The sequence below is a fragment of the Emys orbicularis genome, chromosome 3 (genome assembly GCF_028017835.1).
Source record: "Emys orbicularis isolate rEmyOrb1 chromosome 3, rEmyOrb1.hap1, whole genome shotgun sequence".
Classification (NCBI taxonomy): Eukaryota; Metazoa; Chordata; order Testudines; family Emydidae; genus Emys; species Emys orbicularis.
In genome coordinates, this window is record NC_088685.1 from 102,851,554 (window position 1) to 102,869,955 (window position 18,402).

Genomic DNA, 18,402 nt, shown 5'->3' on the forward strand with positions numbered 1-18,402 from the left:
AACCGCTGTGAATTAACAAGCTTGCCATAGTTATGTAGAATTAAACAATAACGAATACAAAATACACAGTTAATGGGGTTATTCTCTTGCATAGACTCAAGGACAGGAAAGTGGCAATTGCTGATGCTGTTCTTATGCAATTGCTCTTTTCAGTGGGTGGAGAAAAAGAACGTCCCCCCTCCCACCACAATGGTAAATAGCTCCCTTCTGTTATAAATGGGAGCCAGTGAGAGGATTGAGAGCCTGCCTTCCAAAGGGAGGGACCTGTTTCATTTTGGTGAGATCCCCGAGAGTGATCCCAGAATGAGTGCCAAACCGAAGACCTCAGCTGGAATCATCTGGGCTCCTTTTTCAAAAGGACAGGTAGAGTGTTTCCAATTTTTCTAAAAATGTGCTTGTGTTTAGGGGGTTTTAGACTGGAAATTATGAAGCCACTACTGTCTGTGACCTTTGTTCCTTGTTTCTCTTGGTCTCATTCTCTTTATTAGAAACGGGGGCATAAAGAATATCGAGTAAGCTACATGTCTAGCACAGTTTTCCACAGCTCTGGATGAGAAGGCACTTTACCCATGTCAGTACCAAAGGCAACACTTAGCTTTGTTTTGTTCTTAGTGCAAATGTTATATTTCAAAAAAGTTCAGTTAAATTCTGTTTGGTTTGAGCAATTGAAGCACAAGAGAACTTTCTCTCTCCCCACACCAGCTTTGCAGACCTCAAAATTCCCTTATTAATATATTGCACACTTGTCATGAACAGAGTCTTCATTCATGGACGAATGCTGCCCTTGTAAATATGAGCAAAAAGTTGGGTTAAACATAATTACACTATAAGTGTTAGAAATTTGCTGTCTTTATTTGTGTAATATGGGAGTTCTCCTAATCTTAATGACATCTTGCAGGGGGGAGTTCCGGATATACACCTGCCCGAGCACATTGAATCAGTGCAGTCATGCTTATTTCAATAATTAGTCACGGCCTACACAATGCCTCTGATGTGATTATACTTGCTTCCAGATTACACCCTCCACCATCGTATATGTAATCTGCTTCCAAGAACGATGTTTTCTCCTTTAATTATGAAGATGGTAACTCCTCCCCCCCCCCCCCCCCCCCCACACACACACAGGAGGTTCATGGCAGCGACATAGGAAATAAATACACAAGTAAAGAGAGAATACTGGTCTAGAAATATTAGCTCATTAAGTAAAATGGATTTATTTGGGGTTTGGACCCCATTGGTAGTTGAGCATCTGAGTGTTAAAGACAGGAACACTTCTTAAGCTGCTTTCAATTAAGCCTACAGCTGGCTCAAGACATAGCCTCTCCACCCCCAAGATACCTGAAAGAAACTGGAACAAAGGACAGTAACTACAGGGGGTGGGAGTGATTGCTGGACCCAGACTAGAAGGAAATTAGTCTGTAAAATGAAGCTTACTGGAACTCCTCTGAGGGTGAGGTTTTATCTGTATTCAGTCTTCTTACTGTATTAGACATAGACTTGCGTGTTCTATTTTATTTTACTTGGTAATTCACTTTGTTACTACTTGGAACCACTTAAATCCTACTTTCTGTGTTTAATAAAATCACGTTTTACTTATTAATTAACCCAGAATATGTATTAATACCTGGGGGGGGGGGGCAAACAGCTGTGCATATCTCTCTATCAGTGTTATAGAGGGCGAACAAGTTATGAGTTTCAGGTATCTTGGGGGTGGAGAGGCTATGTCTTGAGCCAGCTGAAGACATAACGGAGGGGTCTCCCCAGGGTTTAAATAGACTTTCTCTTGTGAGTGGACACCCCTCCCTCCTCCTGTGTAGAATCCCAGCTACAAGATGGAGTTTTGGAGTCACATGGGCAAGTCACATGCCTATGCATGACTCAGAACTTACAGGTAGCAGCCATGGTTCACGTGCTACTTTGAACGTCCTCAAGTAGACTTATATGGATTGGAGCCTTCCAAGATTCATTGTTCGTTAAGTGTTTCTTGATTGGGAACTTAACTTGCACATTCCTTTCTCAAGAAGCTGACCAAATGCTTTACTAAGGCTACTTAGAAATCAAGCAAGTACACAGCCAATATTCATAACTTTGAACACAAAAATGACACATGCATACAAATAGGATGAATAGATTCAGTAGACCATAACCTTTACAGAGATATGTTACATGGCATATGTAGCATAAAACATATTCCTGTTATGTCATATATATACATTCAAAAGCATATTTCCATAAAGCCTTATGGGGTGCACCGTCACAGCTCTCCATTTCCAAACTGTAAAGTGCACCTGAGGGTGAGGGCATGACTTGTAGTTAGATGTGGAGACTATCATTCCCCTCCTACATGCACTAATTCAGTGGTTCTCAAACTATTGTACTGGTGACCCCTTTCACATAGCAAGCTTCTGAGTGCGCCCCCCCTTATAAATTAAACACACTTGTTTATATATTTAACACCATTATAAATGTTGGAGGCAAAGCGGTGTTTGCGGTGGAGGCTGACAGCTCGCGACCCCCCATGTAATAACCTCGCGACCCCCTGAGGGGTCCCGACTCCCAGTTTGAGAACCTCTGCACTAATTAAAGTAACATGCCCATTTATTCTTTTTGAGAGTTATTCCATTTCTGCAATCCATTCCTTAGAAAAACTTACCCCAAGTATCACAAAAAATTATAATGTCTAGACTGATACAAACATGTAATACATAATGTTCTGCTTTGGCTGGGCTGCTTGTACTCCGAGGGTTTTAGCTGGACTTGCTTTTCTTTCTCCCTTCTCTTAATTAACCTACAATATTGTGATGTGTAAACAGTTGCAGCCTCTGGGATCCCAAGTCCCAGAATGAATGTGTATAATGTAGGGCCAGATTTTCAAAAGAGCTCAGCCTCCAATGTTCCAAATGTTTTTGAAGATCTGGCTCCAGCGGTGGGAGCTGATCACTTTCAGACATGATCATATCTCAAAAACACACAAAAAATCCCCAGTAACAAGCAAGGAATTTAAAGTGTGCGTGGAGTGGAATCTGTTAAGCAACATTGAGAATAAAATTCCTAACCTTTGCACATATGAATATCTCAGTTATATACTGCAACAGCCCTGTGTATGCTCCGCTCCTTTGAAAATCAGATAGGATTCAACATTTGTAAGTTATATACACCCTCTTGTTTCTGAGCATAAGTGAAGCCACTAACTGATGTGTTTAAAAAGAAACTTACTTTGTGGGGGCAAGTTATTTCATATTTGCCTATTTTAGGATCTTCCACCTTCAAAGGGGAAAAATTACATTTCTCTTCTAGCCCAGTTAGGTGGTACCAATCAATCATAGAATATCAGGGTTAGAAGGGACCTCAGGAGGTCATCTAGTCCAAGCCCCTGCTCAAAGCAGAGCCAATCCCCAGACAAGTTTTTGCCCCAGATCCCTAAATGGCCCCCTTAAGGATTGAACTCACAACCCTGGGTTTATCAGGCCAATGCTCAAACCACTGAGCTATCCCTGGAGACAGGATATGGGAGTAGATGGAACACTGGTCTGACTCAGCATGGCTGTTTCTCTTATGACAATTTACTGGTATTAGAATCTAGCTACTTCATTTTAAATGTATTTGTTTCAAAAACTCATTTTGGTGTTAGATAAAGCATCTCTTTCCACTGTGAAATAGTTTGTCATAGAAAGATAAGAACAGACAGCAATAAACAATGACAACTTTGTTTTGTATTTCTGGCACTGGACTGGTACTCAGGAGACCTGGGTTCAGGTCATGCTCTGCCACAGACTTCCTAAGTAACCTGGGCAAGTCATTTAATCTTTCTGAGCCTCAGTTCCTTATCTGTAACATGACAATACTTCTTTTCTCCCACTTTTTGTTCTATTTAGATTGTAAACTCTTGAGGGCAAAGTCTGTGTCTTACTATATTCAGGGTGTTGTGATGATAAGCACATTAAAGATTGTGAGGTGCTCAGATACTTCAGTAATGTGGACAATATAAGTAACTACTCTTAGCTGGGGCTTGTAGGTGCTACTGTAACTAAAATAATATATTTCATTAAGGTTACCTGGACTTCTCCATTGAATCCAGCTGTCTCCTGGCAATAATTCGTATCCTAGTTGGCATGTTCCGTTCTCATTTTCCACTGCCAACAACTGAGTGCTGCAAGTCTTGCTCATACAAGTAATTCTCATTCGCACACATGGTTTCATTGAAGTCAAGGGGATGGCTCTGATAAGTAGAGCTCATAAACATGAGTGGAGCCTTGCATGATGATGCCCTGAATCTGGAGTGTCAAACTTCCAACTTATTTCTATAATAAAGAACTGAGAGGTGTTAGCCGCGAAGTGCTACAGAAAGGACATTGCTGAATCCAGGCACACGGGAGCTATTTAAATCTGCCTGTTTTGTGCCTTTGAGGCCTCCAGCAGTCTCTCCTCCCTCATGCAGCTGTGCTGTGTACTTCAAAGAAAGCTGGGCTGCTTTAAAACCTAGCTTGTACTTAAAGCACTACTTCGGGACCAGTCCGTCAGTTCCCATTTCAACTTCTTAATTAAAAGTCAAACTGTAAAGCAGCCCAGCCACAGCTCTGTGCTGGAGCTTGGCTAGAAGAGAAATGTAATTCTCCCCTCTGAAGCTGGGTTACTTCAGAGGGACCAGGAGAGAAACTTCAAAGGCTGCTGCGTCCCTCATCCGGTCCAGCTGCCAAGTTTCCCAAGCAGCCGGCCTCTGACAAACCTTTATCTATAGATCTGAAAAGGAGCCAATTTACCTTTAAAACAACTCCACTCCCATTAACGTCAGTGTGAGCTACACATGTATCAGGAAGATAGACTGGACGCAATACAGCAGCTGCTCTCTATGGCAAAATGAGTTCATTTCCAGTCTCAGAGCTGGCTAATTATTTTAAATTATAAAGAAAATGATCATCTCCTTTTCAATGTAATAGGCAATAGAAGAAACCCGTTACCCTTACAAAGGATATAAATGCTCTTGTGAACCTTGTAGTGAATGTTTGTTTCTGTATTGTTAACATTCCCTACATCCAGAACCGTTCTTTTTCTTGCATGTAAACTACCGCTTAAGTCGATGAAAGTTATGTCGCTCAGGGGTGTAAACCCCTCCCCCGCGAGTGACGTAACTTACATCGACTTAACGTGGTGTCTACACCGTGCTATGTTGGCGGGATACGCTCTCCCATTGACATAACTTCTGCCTCTTGTTCAAGTGGATTAATTATGTCCATGGGAGAGCGCTCACCTATCTTATCACATCCTCATCAGACCCGCTAAATCAACGCTGCTACATCGATCGCAGCAGCGCCGATGTAGCATGCTATGAAGACAAGCCCTTAGAAGCTTTCAGTAATTTCATATAGAACAAAACATATACAAGAGGACAATGATTTTTGCTTTCAGTTGTTTGAAATGACCAGAGGTCATGCTTGAGAATTCCTAGGCCAGGTTGGATGTGAAAAGGATCAATTTTGTTAGCTGATAGAACTGTTCAAACACAGAGAATGGCTAATGTTCCATTACCTGAAAAATTAGAAAAAAGGGCGATTTTTTTCTTCTTTCAAAATAGATTTTGCTTGAATCTTGTAAACTACTTTTCAAGGGCCTGGGCTCCCTTAAGGTGCAGTTATGTGCACCCATGGATCTATTACAGCAATTTATTTTCTGTGCCCTATTTCAACTACAGCCCCAATCCTACAACTGGGTATGTGTGGGGGACCCATGCAGAGCCTGATTCATTTCAACATGGATCAGCTTGTAGGATAGGAACCCAGATTTCTTTCCTGGGTAGATTTTTGCCTCCTGTACTTGCATCAGAACAGAATAGGTGCTATACTTGTTTTTCTTCCAATCACATTATTTTAGAGCAGCACATTTGCACATAATGTGTTGTTTAATGTAAATTCTGCTCCAAAACAGGTTTTTCTCTAACATGATGGCTCAGGTACATGATCTGCCTGACTTATTATATTTCTTATTAATAGGCACGGGAAGGAACGGAAGAAGGGCCGGCAGTGGTGAAGGAAGCTGGCCTGATTGATAAACTAACAGCCCAAGGTATTTTTCAAATGGAAAACACAAATTTAAATACAATTAACATTATCCATTATAAACACACCAACAAGTACGCAAGCAATGCTCTGGCATCTTTAATGAAAAAAAATGACTGAAACGTTTAAATAAAACCAAAACACTATGTTTGAAAATTTGCAGAAAATTGCAAAGTGCCTAAAAATCACAGAAGCTGTACAAGTTTTGTGCTCACAATTTTTTGTCACCCGAGAGGATTCCTTAAGTGTTTTGAGACACTTACCTTCTCCGTGCAAATTGACCCAGAAGCCCCCATTCACCCTGCCCCTCCCCTTGGCCAGCAAAAGCATGTACTTATTTTAGATTTCTGGTGATGTCATCTTAGCAGATCCTCACTTCATAAGTCCAAAAGTAGATTTCCCCCCCAGTCGCTTACTGTGTAACTTTATAGTTCGTGAAGTCTAGCCAAAGGAGGGCTAACTATATATCAAGCCTGGCCTTTCAAATGTGTGTGAATGAAAAAAGCAGGCTTAGCTGAAAATATGTTTCCCATCCCCACCCCTCCAAGCTCAAAACCACTGGAGAGATGTTCTTCAAACGTTTCTGGAGCGGAGGGAAGCTGCCTATGTCACAGCCCCAGTGGTGCTTGGGAGGCTTAGAACTCTGCAGAAGTAGCAGAACCCAACATTCGTTTGGTGTTGAATGAGCTGCTGCCTCCTCATCTGACAGAGCGCTGCCTTGTACTTGTACACTGCTGCCTACCTGGTACTTATATGGCCCCCCTTGCCATAGTATCTGAGTGCTCTACAGTATTGGATGTATTTATTCTCACAGCACCCGGGAAGTAGAGAAGTACTATTAGCCCCATTTTTCAGCAGGGGAACTCAGGCACAGACCAACAAAGTCATTTGCCTAAAGTTACACGGGCAGCCTGCAGCAGAGCAGGGAATTGAACCAGGGACTCTCAAATCTAGGACAACACCGTAACCAGTGCACCATTACTAATTATTATTATTATTGGTATTCCTGCAGCACCTTGGAGGACCAGGACTCCATTGAGCTAGGTGCTGTACAACCACAGAACAAAACACCAATCCCTGCCCCCAAGAGCTCCCTTCCCTCTAAGGTAGCGGCTAGCTCCTTCCTCACCTGCCCTTGTTGACCATCTCTTAGCTACTCAGGAGGGTGAAAGTTTGCTCTCCTACACATAGGCCTCTGGAAGCCATGCTAGTAATAGCAGCATAAGCGCCAGCCTCAGGATTTTCAGAATGGTAATGTAGGCAAATGGGTGAGTTGGGTTAGAAGCTGCTCAATAAGGATCTAAAGAAGAAAAGCAGAGTTATAGATTAAGATGCAAACAAAAACACACATCCAAACATAAAATAGGTTTACAAATTACACGTGATTTACCCCATATTACCTGCTACACAATAATGTTCAATTGTTTTGAACAGGAAATTTTAAATGAAAAATGTACTTCCTTGTGACCTTTAACTTTTTCCTTCCACTGTGCTAATCACAGGGTGTGATGTTAAAGATTATGGCGCCTTGCAGTTTGATGACATTCCCGATGACAGACCATGTCATAATGCAAAAAATCCCAGAAGTGTTGGGAGAGCAAACGAGAAGCTAGCCAGCGTTGTGGCAGAAGTGAAGAAGAGTGGAAGAACCTGTTTGGTAGTTGGCGGGGATCACAGGTCCTTTGTTATACTTGTCTGTATAAAAGCATGAATGGCTTTCAGAGCTGCACAAACGACGCAAATGAAGAGCCAGTTCATTTTTAGCTAAGTCCTTTCAGTTCAGTTTCAAGACTAGCAGTTGTCTGTTAAATCTGATCAAAAGCCTTACCCCATTCCAACACCCCTTTAAAGAGCTTGGTAGAAAAAATAATCAGCCATTCCAACAAGCCATGGCAGTTTCCTACACAGTAGTGTTTGCATTTAAAAAAATGTATGAGGAACCCTCATTCCAGCAGAGGTTAACCTTGGAGTTTTATGTAGATTTCGGTCCCTAATTTTACGCAGTGCAAATAGTTCCAGTAAGGGAGGGGTGGGTAGTTAATGTGGCTGTTCACCAAAGCACTGATCCAGCAAAGCACTCAAGCATGAGCGTAGCTTTAAAGAATGTAAATAGTGTTGGGATTCCCTTGGAGCTCTCGCTTCATTCAGCTTCCCAAGAACTCAGTTCGACTCTAGATTTCGTCACTCAGGTATCGTAATTTGGCATACAGCAATGCTACGCTGAGTTGATCAGGGAACATCACAGCTCCAAAGTTATACAGAAACTATTTCTCTTTGTACACATTCACACAATTCATTACATTTACTAGACACTGCATCACACACTTTAGGATCAGATTGGTTAATCTGTAGGAACCGATCCCAGTACCGCATGCTCTATCCACGTGCTGTCCATTTTAGACTTCCTCTTTACCTCATTCTCTACACTCCTAATTTACTTTGTCCCTTGTTATCTAGTTCATAGTAAATAGTTCCCTGGGTGTTCTCCCTCTCTCTTAGCTAGCTCACTCATTGTCTTTTTAGCCTTCTGACCTATCTACTTATCTTATTAAGCACAAAAGTCCTGTTTTCAGCCTGATGATTCATTTATCTCCCTAATCCTATCTTCCAAAGAATGAGGCCTCCACACAGGTGTTAATTACTTCAGGCCAGGTCTCAACAACAAAGAGTCTCATTCACTTCATTGGGACTATTCAAACTGTGTGCATCTTTAGGCACTTGAGTACTCCCAGCAAAGTGAAGGGGACAACTGACGTTCTACACATGTGTGAGTGCTTTGCTGGATCAGGGCCCAAATTACCATTCTGGACCAGGGCATCTGTGCAGTATGTGAACTCGCTAGCCATGCTCCTGCTAATGTTCCAGCGTTTTGCCCTGTGCTTCTGTGAGAGTGCTGACCCCAAGCTCAACTCCATAGTACACAGGAAGCCACACCCTTTCCTTTTCCAGCCTCTCTCTTCCTGGCTTCTCCCCACCCAGAAGAAATATAGCATTTCCAGTGCATGAGGAGCCTTCCTTGGCTGCACAGTGGGCTGCAGATTTTCATCCTCAGATAATGTTTTGCAACAACAAATGCTTTTACAAATAAGTTTAGCATGGTGCTGTGAGAAGGAAAATATGTTGTGTGCTGTGCCTTGTAATGCCTGTGTTTACGCACAACTCTCTTGTCTATTCAGCTTGGCAATTGGAAGCATATCTGGCCATGCAAAGATTCACCCTGATCTTGGTGTAATTTGGTTTGACGCCCACACTGATATTAACACTCCATTGACATCATTATCTGGGAACATGCATGGGCAGCCTGTGGCTTTCCTTCTGAAGGAACTGAAGGACAAGGTAATACAATTGCCATCACCTCTTTACATTGCAAGTATCTTGGAAACTCGTCCTAAACAGATGTGGGTTCTGCTCATCCTCTGCTCCCCCAATTACTACTGTAACATTTAGAATTAGTAACGGAACACACCCGCCTATTTCCTCATATTGGGACCCCTTCTCCCCCGTGGATCACCCATGGCTCCGGTGGGCAAGAAGTCTGGCAGTCCCTGCCCTGAACCCTTGGGGTCAGCCAGGAGCTTCAAAGCTCTGCCTCTGGTCGGGAGCCATGGTAAAGGAGGACCCCCAAGGACCCAGTGTCCTATGGCTCTGATTTGCGGGCAAGGTTTGATTTTCATCTTGATCTCAATCCATCCAACCTTTCTACACTCACATTTTGGGCTTTTTAAGAAGTCAAGCCTTATTCTCTCCCCTCCTCCCCCCCACTTTGAGGATGAGGCTGTTTGTTGTGGGTGTAACATAGTAAAAATAAAACCTCTTTTGATCCTCTGAGATGCCTGATGTTCCAGGATTCTCGTGGATAACCCCGTGCCTGTCTGCTGAAGACATTGTGTATATTGGACTAAGAGATGTGGACAATGCTGAACAGTGAGTCTAGTTCCTCTCTCAGTAGTGCTCATAAGCCACATTTCCCTTGCCTAAATGGATGTGTGGTGTTGCTGCAGACTGCAAAGTAGGTGCCTCCTTGACCAGTGTGAGGCTTAATGTGATGTGATTTGGAAACAACTGGCTAGGCAGTAGTACTGCAGAAAATAATCGGGGGGTGGGGGGGAAGCGGGATAGAATGGATCACAAATTGAATATGAGCCAATAATGTGATGCAGTTGTGGAAGAAGTCGAATATTCCAGGGTATATTAACAGAGTGTTGTATGTAAGACACAGGAGATAATTGTCCCACTCTACCTGGCCCTGCTGAACCCTCAGATGGAGTACTGTGTCCAATTCTGGGCACCACACTTTAGGAAAGATGTGACTAAATCAGAGTGTGTCCAGAGGAGAGTAACAAAAATGAGAAAAGTGTTAAGAAAACCTGGCCTCCAAGGAAGTGTTTGTGTTTATTTAGTCTTGAGAAAAGAAGACCGAGGGGGGGATCTGATAACAGTCTTCATATAGGTTAATGGCTGTTACAAAGTGGATAGTGATCTACTGCTCTCCCTGTCCACTGAAGATAGAACAAAAAGTTATGGGCTTAATCTGTAACAAGGGAGATTTAGGTTAGATATTTGGAAAACTTTAAGTATAAAGGATAGTTAAGGACTACAATAGGCTTCCAAGGGAGGTTGTAGAGTCCCTGTCTTTGGAGGTTTTTAAGAACAGATTAGACAAACACCTACCAGGGATGGTCTAGGTTTACTTGGTCCTGCCTCAGCCCTAGATTTCTATGATTCTATGATGGGAGAAAATAAAGTAGAAAATAGGCCCACCTTCCCCAAAGACAGCCAGCCAATGGACAAAATCTGCAATATATAAATCAAGAATTGCAGGGAGAAGACACTATGTTTAAATATCACCTCACCTCACCTCAAAAGGTCATGCTAAATTCACCAGAAGTGATTTCCCTCCCCTCCTCTCATATCGGATTCCTCTGCTCACGTTCATAAGTGAAATGTTGGGGGAAAATCCAGTGCCTATGAAGACTTCCTCCCAAACTGCTCAACCCCTTTTTGCTGACTGAATGAAGCCTGCACCCACAGCTATCAACACATCTTCTCTACCTTTGGCTCTCTCCTCAAACCAGCTGCCTGCTCCTCTCCTGTGCTGAGGAGTCTCTCCAATTTCTTCAAAGAGAAAAGATGCAATCCAGCAAGAACTCTCACCTTCCTGCCCATCCCCTACCCTGTACATTTAATCTTTTTCACTCCAGTCTGTCTCACAGGTCTGTCTCCTCCTTGTCCTCTAATGCCCAATCCATCCTCTCTACATCATCTCTTAGCTTTCCCTGCTTTTCTTTACCTCCTCTCTTATCCTCACCCACCCATCTGGTTCTTTCATCTTCAGTCATCTGCTTCTCCAATCAAAAACTACCTTCGATCAACTGCTCCTGCCTGTCCAGCTATTGCTCCCTGTCCCCTCCTCTGTTTGCCTAAACCAGCACGTGTTTAAATACATACGTTTTAAATCCAAATTTAAGAACTTAAATATTGATTTGTAGGCATCTAAATGGTGACTTAAGGTATCCAAATTCCAAACTAAATACATATTTCAAATATAACCAATATAGATTAGGTGCCTATATATACGCTTAGGTACCCAAGTTCAAAAATTAAGCACTTCAATATAAGCAGAATACTTTACCCCTCTCTCTTACCTTTATAATTCATTCACCTGGTTGATAATTTGTAAGCAGAATTAAAATGTAAAATTTACTTAATATTTGTACTTAGTTCTCAGATGGAAGATAACATTTCAGAGGTCAGTACATTTACAAAATGCTGAAAAAACAATGTACTTTTAGTTGCATTCATAAGCCGTTAATGTGTCTGCCATGTCTCTTTCAGCTGTATTCTGAAATCTCTGGGTATTAAATACTATTCGATGACTGAAATAGATCAACTTGGGATTCGGAAGGTGATGGAAGAAACACTTTGTTATTTGCTGGCCAAGTAAGTAAAGAAACTATTTCATTTTTTTTTTATACAGGATAAAAATTACACTGCAACCCATGCTCAAAAATGGTCAGGAAATCACCCCAGAATTTTGAGATCCCAGTCAGTCACTGGAGCGCTCCAGGGATGCTGAATAGATACCTGCCAGGACAGTACAGCAAAATTGTTCCAGGGCAGTGGGAGAAGAGGTCCTCTATATATAATAGGACTATGTGATTGTGTTAAAGTTCAACAGATCTAAGAGAACACGGCACATTTTGCCAAATACTCATGCATATAAATCAAGCCCAATTTATGTACTGACAATCTGAACCCAAAGATCAGAAAAACAAAATTTCTGCCCTGACCGTTACAGGAGACCCACTAAGTATCGTTGATCCTATGGTCAAAGATCACTTCAAAACTCTCCTGTATGACGTACATTTAAAACACAGTGGTTCATTTTAATGGTATTTAAATTGGTTTCTAATTTTAAAAGTTTGAAGTGAATACTCAAATCCGCCCCACTGGCTGCTCACAACTGTGTCCAAGTCTCTCTTTGGCACTGGATGAGTACAATGGAAGTCATCAGGCACTGGTCTAGGCCACTGGGTAACTCCAGAGGCCTCTAGTGTCTTCATGCCATGTACTTTATGGCAGGGACTCTTTTTGTTGTTTGTACAGTGCCTAGCACTATGGGGGTTTGGTTCATGTCTGGGGCTCCTAGGTGCTACGGTAACACAAGTAATAGGTGCCTCCATACTGGCTCTAGGGTGTTCTTCCCGCCCACAGATCAAACAGAGCTAGGCTGCTAGGGCTTCCCCCATCTGCTGCTACCGTTGGAACTCTCCCCTGCTCAAGCAGGGATTCCTCTCTATCCTTGGGGCCTACAGTCTTACTGAGGGTAGTAGTAACAGGAAGGAGTGATAGGATTAAATTTAAAAAACAGCACAACTTTAGGCGGAATTCAGGGAAAGCTTCGTTGCAGGGAGATTTTAAGACTAGAACAGTCTCACATCGGGAAATGGTGACAGCATCATCAATTTAGCTCAATTTTGTTCATTTTTCTCTAGTGAATATATTCACAAAAATTCACGGTCCGTGACCTGTCCATGACTTTTACTATATACCCCTGACTAAAACTTGGGGAAAGGGGGGGCAGCTTGGGAGGGCAGCCTGGGGGGTGGGAGGGAGGTGTTGCGGCTCTGGGGGGTTCCACAGGTGCTCGGGGGGGGGGGTGGAGTTGCGGCCCAGGGAGTGCCGGGGGGGCTGGAGCAGGCTCCTTACCCAGCTCCTGGGAAGCAGTGACCCCAGTTCCTAGCTCCATGTGCTGCCTCCGCTATGCCCCAAGTCCCGGTTCTGCAGCTCCCATTGGCTGGGAACCATGGCCAATGGGAGCTGCGGGGGTAGTGCCTGCAGGCGGAGGCAGCACGTGGAGCTAGGAGGGAGCGGAGTTGCTGTTGCCCTTCTGGGGAGCGCCCCACCCCAGGTAAGCACCCCAACCCCCAGCCCTGAGCCCCCCCACCAGGGCCGGCTCTAACTTTTTTGCCGCCCCAAGCAGCAAAAAAAGTGCTGCCCCGCCGTAACACCCCCCCCCCAGCGCCACCCTGCCCTGCCGAACGCCCCCCCCCCACCGAGTGCTGCGCCGCCGAACCCCCCCCCGGCTGAGCACCGCACCCCGCTGCCCCCCCCCCGCCACCCCAAGATTTGCCGCCCCTTACCAGGTGCCGCCCCAAGCATGAGCTTGGTTGGCTGGTGCCTGGAGCTGGCCCTGCCCTCCACACCCAAACTCCTGCTGCTGGGGAACTGGTGGGCCCAAGACTGCTCCAGCACCAGCCGCTGCAGAAGTCACAGAATCTGGAGCCAATTTACAATCTGTTCCTTGCTTCACTGTGCTGCAGTCCAAGGCAGTATGTCATTTCATAACTTCTTTATGTGGCACAAATGTTTTCTAAGTAGGACTCAAGCAAGAAGCCTCAATCAGGGGGCTTACGTTTTTCCATTGTTTATGAAGAACATTTTCACAGGACCACTTTACAGCTTCTCTGAACTGTTTAATTTTATTCTTTTGCTTTCCACCAATAAAGTAAGAAGAGACCAATTCACCTAAGTTTTGATGTTGATGGCTTGGATCCCTCTCTGGCACCAGCTACAGGCACCCCAGTTCCTGGAGGAGTGACTTTGAGAGAGGGTATCTATGTAGTAGAAGAACTTTATAGAACAGGTACAATAAACACCTGAAAATTCTTAATACAGGTTTAGATTTAACATTTGCCATGTCTACCTACAGCATTTGAAGTGTTATGGTGAGGGATTTTCTAACTTTGAGGTACATATTGGATTTTTGCACTGCTTTAATATAAGAGGAATTCACAAATCAAATAAGAGAATGTGATATTCACTACTGCATAGTAGTGATGTAGGATGAAGGCTGATGAGCTCCCAGTTTAGCTGTGGATGTCCAGAGTAAAGCCTGAGTTTTAACTATAGACTAAGAACTAAATAAGTGAGCATTGCCTAAGGCCTTGTCTACACTAAAGGGAAAAGTTGATCTAACCTACGCAATTTGAGTTACGTGAATAGATCCACACTATTTTTTGAGTTATGTGAATTAGATCCACACTACGCGACGTCGATGGGAGACATTCTCCCGTTGACTCTCCTTACTCTTCTCGATCCGGTGGAGTACAGGAGTCGATGGGAAAGTGATTGGCGGTCGATTTAGCGGGTCTTCACTAGACCCGCTAAATCGACCGCCGATGCATCGATCGCTGCAGCGTTGATCCTCTGGTAAGTGTAGACACGCCCTCAGCCATACCTGCCATTAAAATTACAATAGCTTGTGGCTCTGACTAGGAGAAAGAAAAGGAAAAGAAAAAGAATCCTACTTGCCATGCTTTATTTGGAATCTATGGACTGGGTAGTGACACAGACCTGGCAGAGCTCCCATTGCTGAATACTCAGCAGACTCCTATGTTTGAAATTCAAGTACTGGGTTGTGCATGCTATTAAGCTCACTGAGTCTGAGAAACAGGATTGTCAGGCTCTCTTCCAGTTTGTAGACTCCCTGGCTGGTACCCCTTTTTGTAAGTGGGACCCCATCATCCAAATGCAGTAGGCTTCAAGACCAATGCTGAACTACCACCCCCAAGTCTCACCAATAACTTAAACATACCCTTCCCCCTGACACTTCACTCAGCAAGCATAAGAGACTTAAGATGTGTGCAAAAGTAACAAAGCCTTCACAAACATCTCTCACCCTCCTTTGTCCTCACTACGCAGAGCCCTTTGGGTTTTGGTCAGTTCTTTTAGTGTCCCAAGTCCTTCCTCTCTCCTGCTCAGTCTTGTATTCTTGTCCTGGTCACTGAGAGGCAGCTGCTAAGAACAGGCCATGTACGTTTATAACTTTAAGTCCCCTCTGACATGGGAACCTCCTGGTCGCCCCGTCAGGTGATCAAGGCCCTCCATTAGGTGATCCATTTTTTGGTTACCACTCACCAAAGTCCAGACTGGAAAAACTGGTTTCTTGCAGCTTGCAACCTTCTTTAGCGTACCCATTGTATTGCCAGAGAAAAGTCATTCAATGTTTACAGCCCTTGACTGCTTTGCAATGTACACTATCACCACCTCTTGGAATTCCAGTCCAAAATAAAGGCAAAAAGACAACAGGGAAGGCACAACGTTGTTGTAGCCGTGTCGGTCCCAGGATATTAGAGGAACAAGGTGGGGACCAACTTCAGTTGGTGAGAGAGACAAGCTTTCAAGCCACACAGAGCTCTTTTTCAGGTCTGGAAAAAGTACTAAGAGTGTCACAGCTAAATACAAAATCAAACAGATACATATAGTTTAGCATAAGTATCTGTTCTAAGGGCCCATTCAAATCTAAACTTTCAGGAATACTTTGCCCACAGCATTCTAAATAGTGAATCCAGATGATCTCAAACCAGTGTGGCCACATCTGGTAATATCACCTCACCTCTTTGCCTACAGATTAAAACAGCATTAGGATTGAACATTTAATCAAAGCAGAGAAAGTGTCACCCTCTCTTAGTATAGGAAAAGAAAACGAAAGTATTGCTGAAGAGTGGAGCTCATGAAAATTAAAACTGGAGGGGACAGAATAGTGAGTTAAATAGCAAGTTTTGAATACCTAGATGTTCTGGACCCAAAGGTTCAAATATCCCCTAACATCTCCTCATCCTTCCTTCAGAGAGATTAACTGTACCATATAGCTTACTCTCTGTGCAGGGCTTTTGGGTAAGACCTTTAACTGAGGTCCTGTCTGCTCTCATAGCACATTTTGCATGAATAGGGATTTACTAATTTCCATAGGCTACATTTCCCATGCTGTCCCTACTGTGTAGCACTCCGGTCTCTGCATAGCTGTTGCACTCCCACCACAGCTACCTGTGTGTTTTAGTGGCATTTAGTTTGTGATGTGCTTTGTCAATTCACTGGAATGCAGGTGTTTGATAAAATGTAAAAACAGACACAAAGAAAGTTAGAAATCACCTGCAACTTTGTAGTATGGGAGCCCCAACAGGCATAGAGCTGATGTAGCTGGCTCCTATGACTTCTTCTTTACACCCCTTGGCTCAGACGACATATTGGGGGTGGGACTGAATGGGTCCTGGGCACTAGGGGGAAGTATCCAGAGCATTCTGCACTTTGGCTATGCCTCAGGTAGTGTATGAACCCTTGGGGACAAAGCTAGCTGTTTCAAATTAGAGTAGCCCCCCAACGATGCCTGAGGCTGAGGATTAGAGTCATAACTAGCTCTCTGATATCAGCTCCTTGTTGTTGTGTCCAGCAGAAGATGAGCAGAATACCTGACTCTAAATAGCTGCATCCTACACTGGGAAAAGGCACACTACTGGTTGAGTCTTCTTATACTAGCCTTTGTTAATGTTGATAAAGAACAAAGGCAAAACCTAACAGGGGTAAAATACATCCTGCCTTGGAACCTCTGTGGTAGTGAGTTTGGAATTTCTTGACCTGAAAAGAAAATTATTCATCAATTGAAAGTTTTCTCAGTATAACTGTCATTTGTTATTGCAGGGTTGCTATCAGCAGTAGATATAATGGAGATCAATCCGGCTCTTGGGAAGACACAAGAAGAAGTTAACACAACGGTCAACACAGCTGTTTCAATTATCTTATCCTGTTTTGGTAAAGAACGTGAAGGTTCTCATAGTTCCAGTTACCGTATACCCAAGCCACAAAAATCCATCTGAACATATACAATTAAGTTCCAAGAAGTTTTTCAGTCCTAAAGTATAATATTTTGTTAATGACAGTTGCTTACTGAATGACTTTGGTAACCTCAAGCAAAAAAATAAGCTTTTCATCGAAGCTCAGTCACTAATGAGACAGTAATTCTCACTCATGCTAATGGAGGCTGGTGAAGTAAAGTGTCAGATTTGCTCATTCTGTTTTCTACTTTATGACAAATTCTAAAAGTCAAGTCAAACCATTTATTACTACCATTGCAGTAAATCACATTATTACTTCTATTTACTGACCTTGTTTTCGTTGCTCTCTATAAAGTTCCTGGTTCGTTAAAAAGAAAGTGGACATTTTTCTTATGCACTAAACTAAGTTTTCTGGAAGAGATTGCAAACTGTTAGTACTAGATAATCGTTCAACAAATTTCTACATGCAAAAACAGCCCACTACGTAGTAAGTAACATTACTTTAGCTCACCTTCTGCATTACTAAAACTTGAGTCAACACATCCAACATGTTATCTTACAAATTAAAAAGAAATTGACATTTTAAAATACCAAGTAACTGGATTTGGGAAGTAGTTTTATAATGGGTATGTATGTTTCATTATAAATGAAATATTAATTAACTTTATATTGAAATTTTGCAGACAGACTAATGTACAGATGTGCTCTAGGCATTATTTTGGGGACGTTCTATTGCCTGTGTTCTACAGGAGGTCAGAATAGATGATCACAATGGTCTCTTCTGGTCTCGGAATCTATGGTTTCATAGAACCATAGAATGGGAATGCACCATGTGAACTCCCTCTGGTGGCTAATAACTAAATTGAACTTCTTCCAGAGACTGATCTCAGTTAAGTCAGATAACTTTGGCATTACAGACAGTTGTTCAAGTCTTACTAGATGAGTTTCCTCTGATCAAATACATTATATACAGAAATACCTAGGGTGACCACATTTCCCTAAGGGAAACAGAACACTGTGTGGGGTAGCCCGAGCCCCTTCCCCCCCCCTCCAACTGCTCACCTGAGCCTTGCGTCCCCCCCTGTGCATGGGGCTGGCGTCGCCGCTCACCCCCTACCTCCCCAGCATGTTCCTCCCCACCCCACCCCACTTTTTTGACGAAAGTGGGCATTTGTCCCATTTGCTCTTGAGAATTGATAAAGTTGGCAAGAGCAAACAGGAAAACATGCCCACTT

At 43.2% G+C, this 18,402-nt stretch overlaps 1 protein-coding gene across 1 annotated transcript; it reads left to right on the forward strand.

Moving 5' to 3' along the window:
- Positions 1-288: 288 nt before the first annotated feature.
- Positions 289-17,209, forward strand: ARG1 (arginase 1). The gene is made up of 8 exons (XM_065401107.1): positions 289-363; positions 5,988-6,060; positions 7,556-7,730; positions 9,230-9,389; positions 9,883-9,977; positions 11,889-11,993; positions 14,063-14,199; positions 17,034-17,209. The coding sequence occupies exons 1-8, from the start codon at positions 304-306 to the stop codon at positions 17,207-17,209; spliced, it is 981 nt and encodes a 326-aa protein (XP_065257179.1). The 5' UTR covers positions 289-303.
- Positions 17,210-18,402: the final 1,193 nt, after the last annotated feature.

Coding starts and splice junctions, on each gene's coding strand:
- ARG1 (XM_065401107.1), top strand. CDS start 304: ATGAGTGCCAAACCGAAGACCTCAGCTGGAATCATCTGGGCTCCTTTT. Junction 6,061..7,555: donor TGATAAACTAACAGCCCAAG/GTATTTTTCAAA, acceptor TGCTAATCACAG/GGTGTGATGTTAAAGATTAT. Junction 7,731..9,229: donor GTAGTTGGCGGGGATCACAG/GTCCTTTGTTAT, acceptor TTGTCTATTCAG/CTTGGCAATTGGAAGCATAT.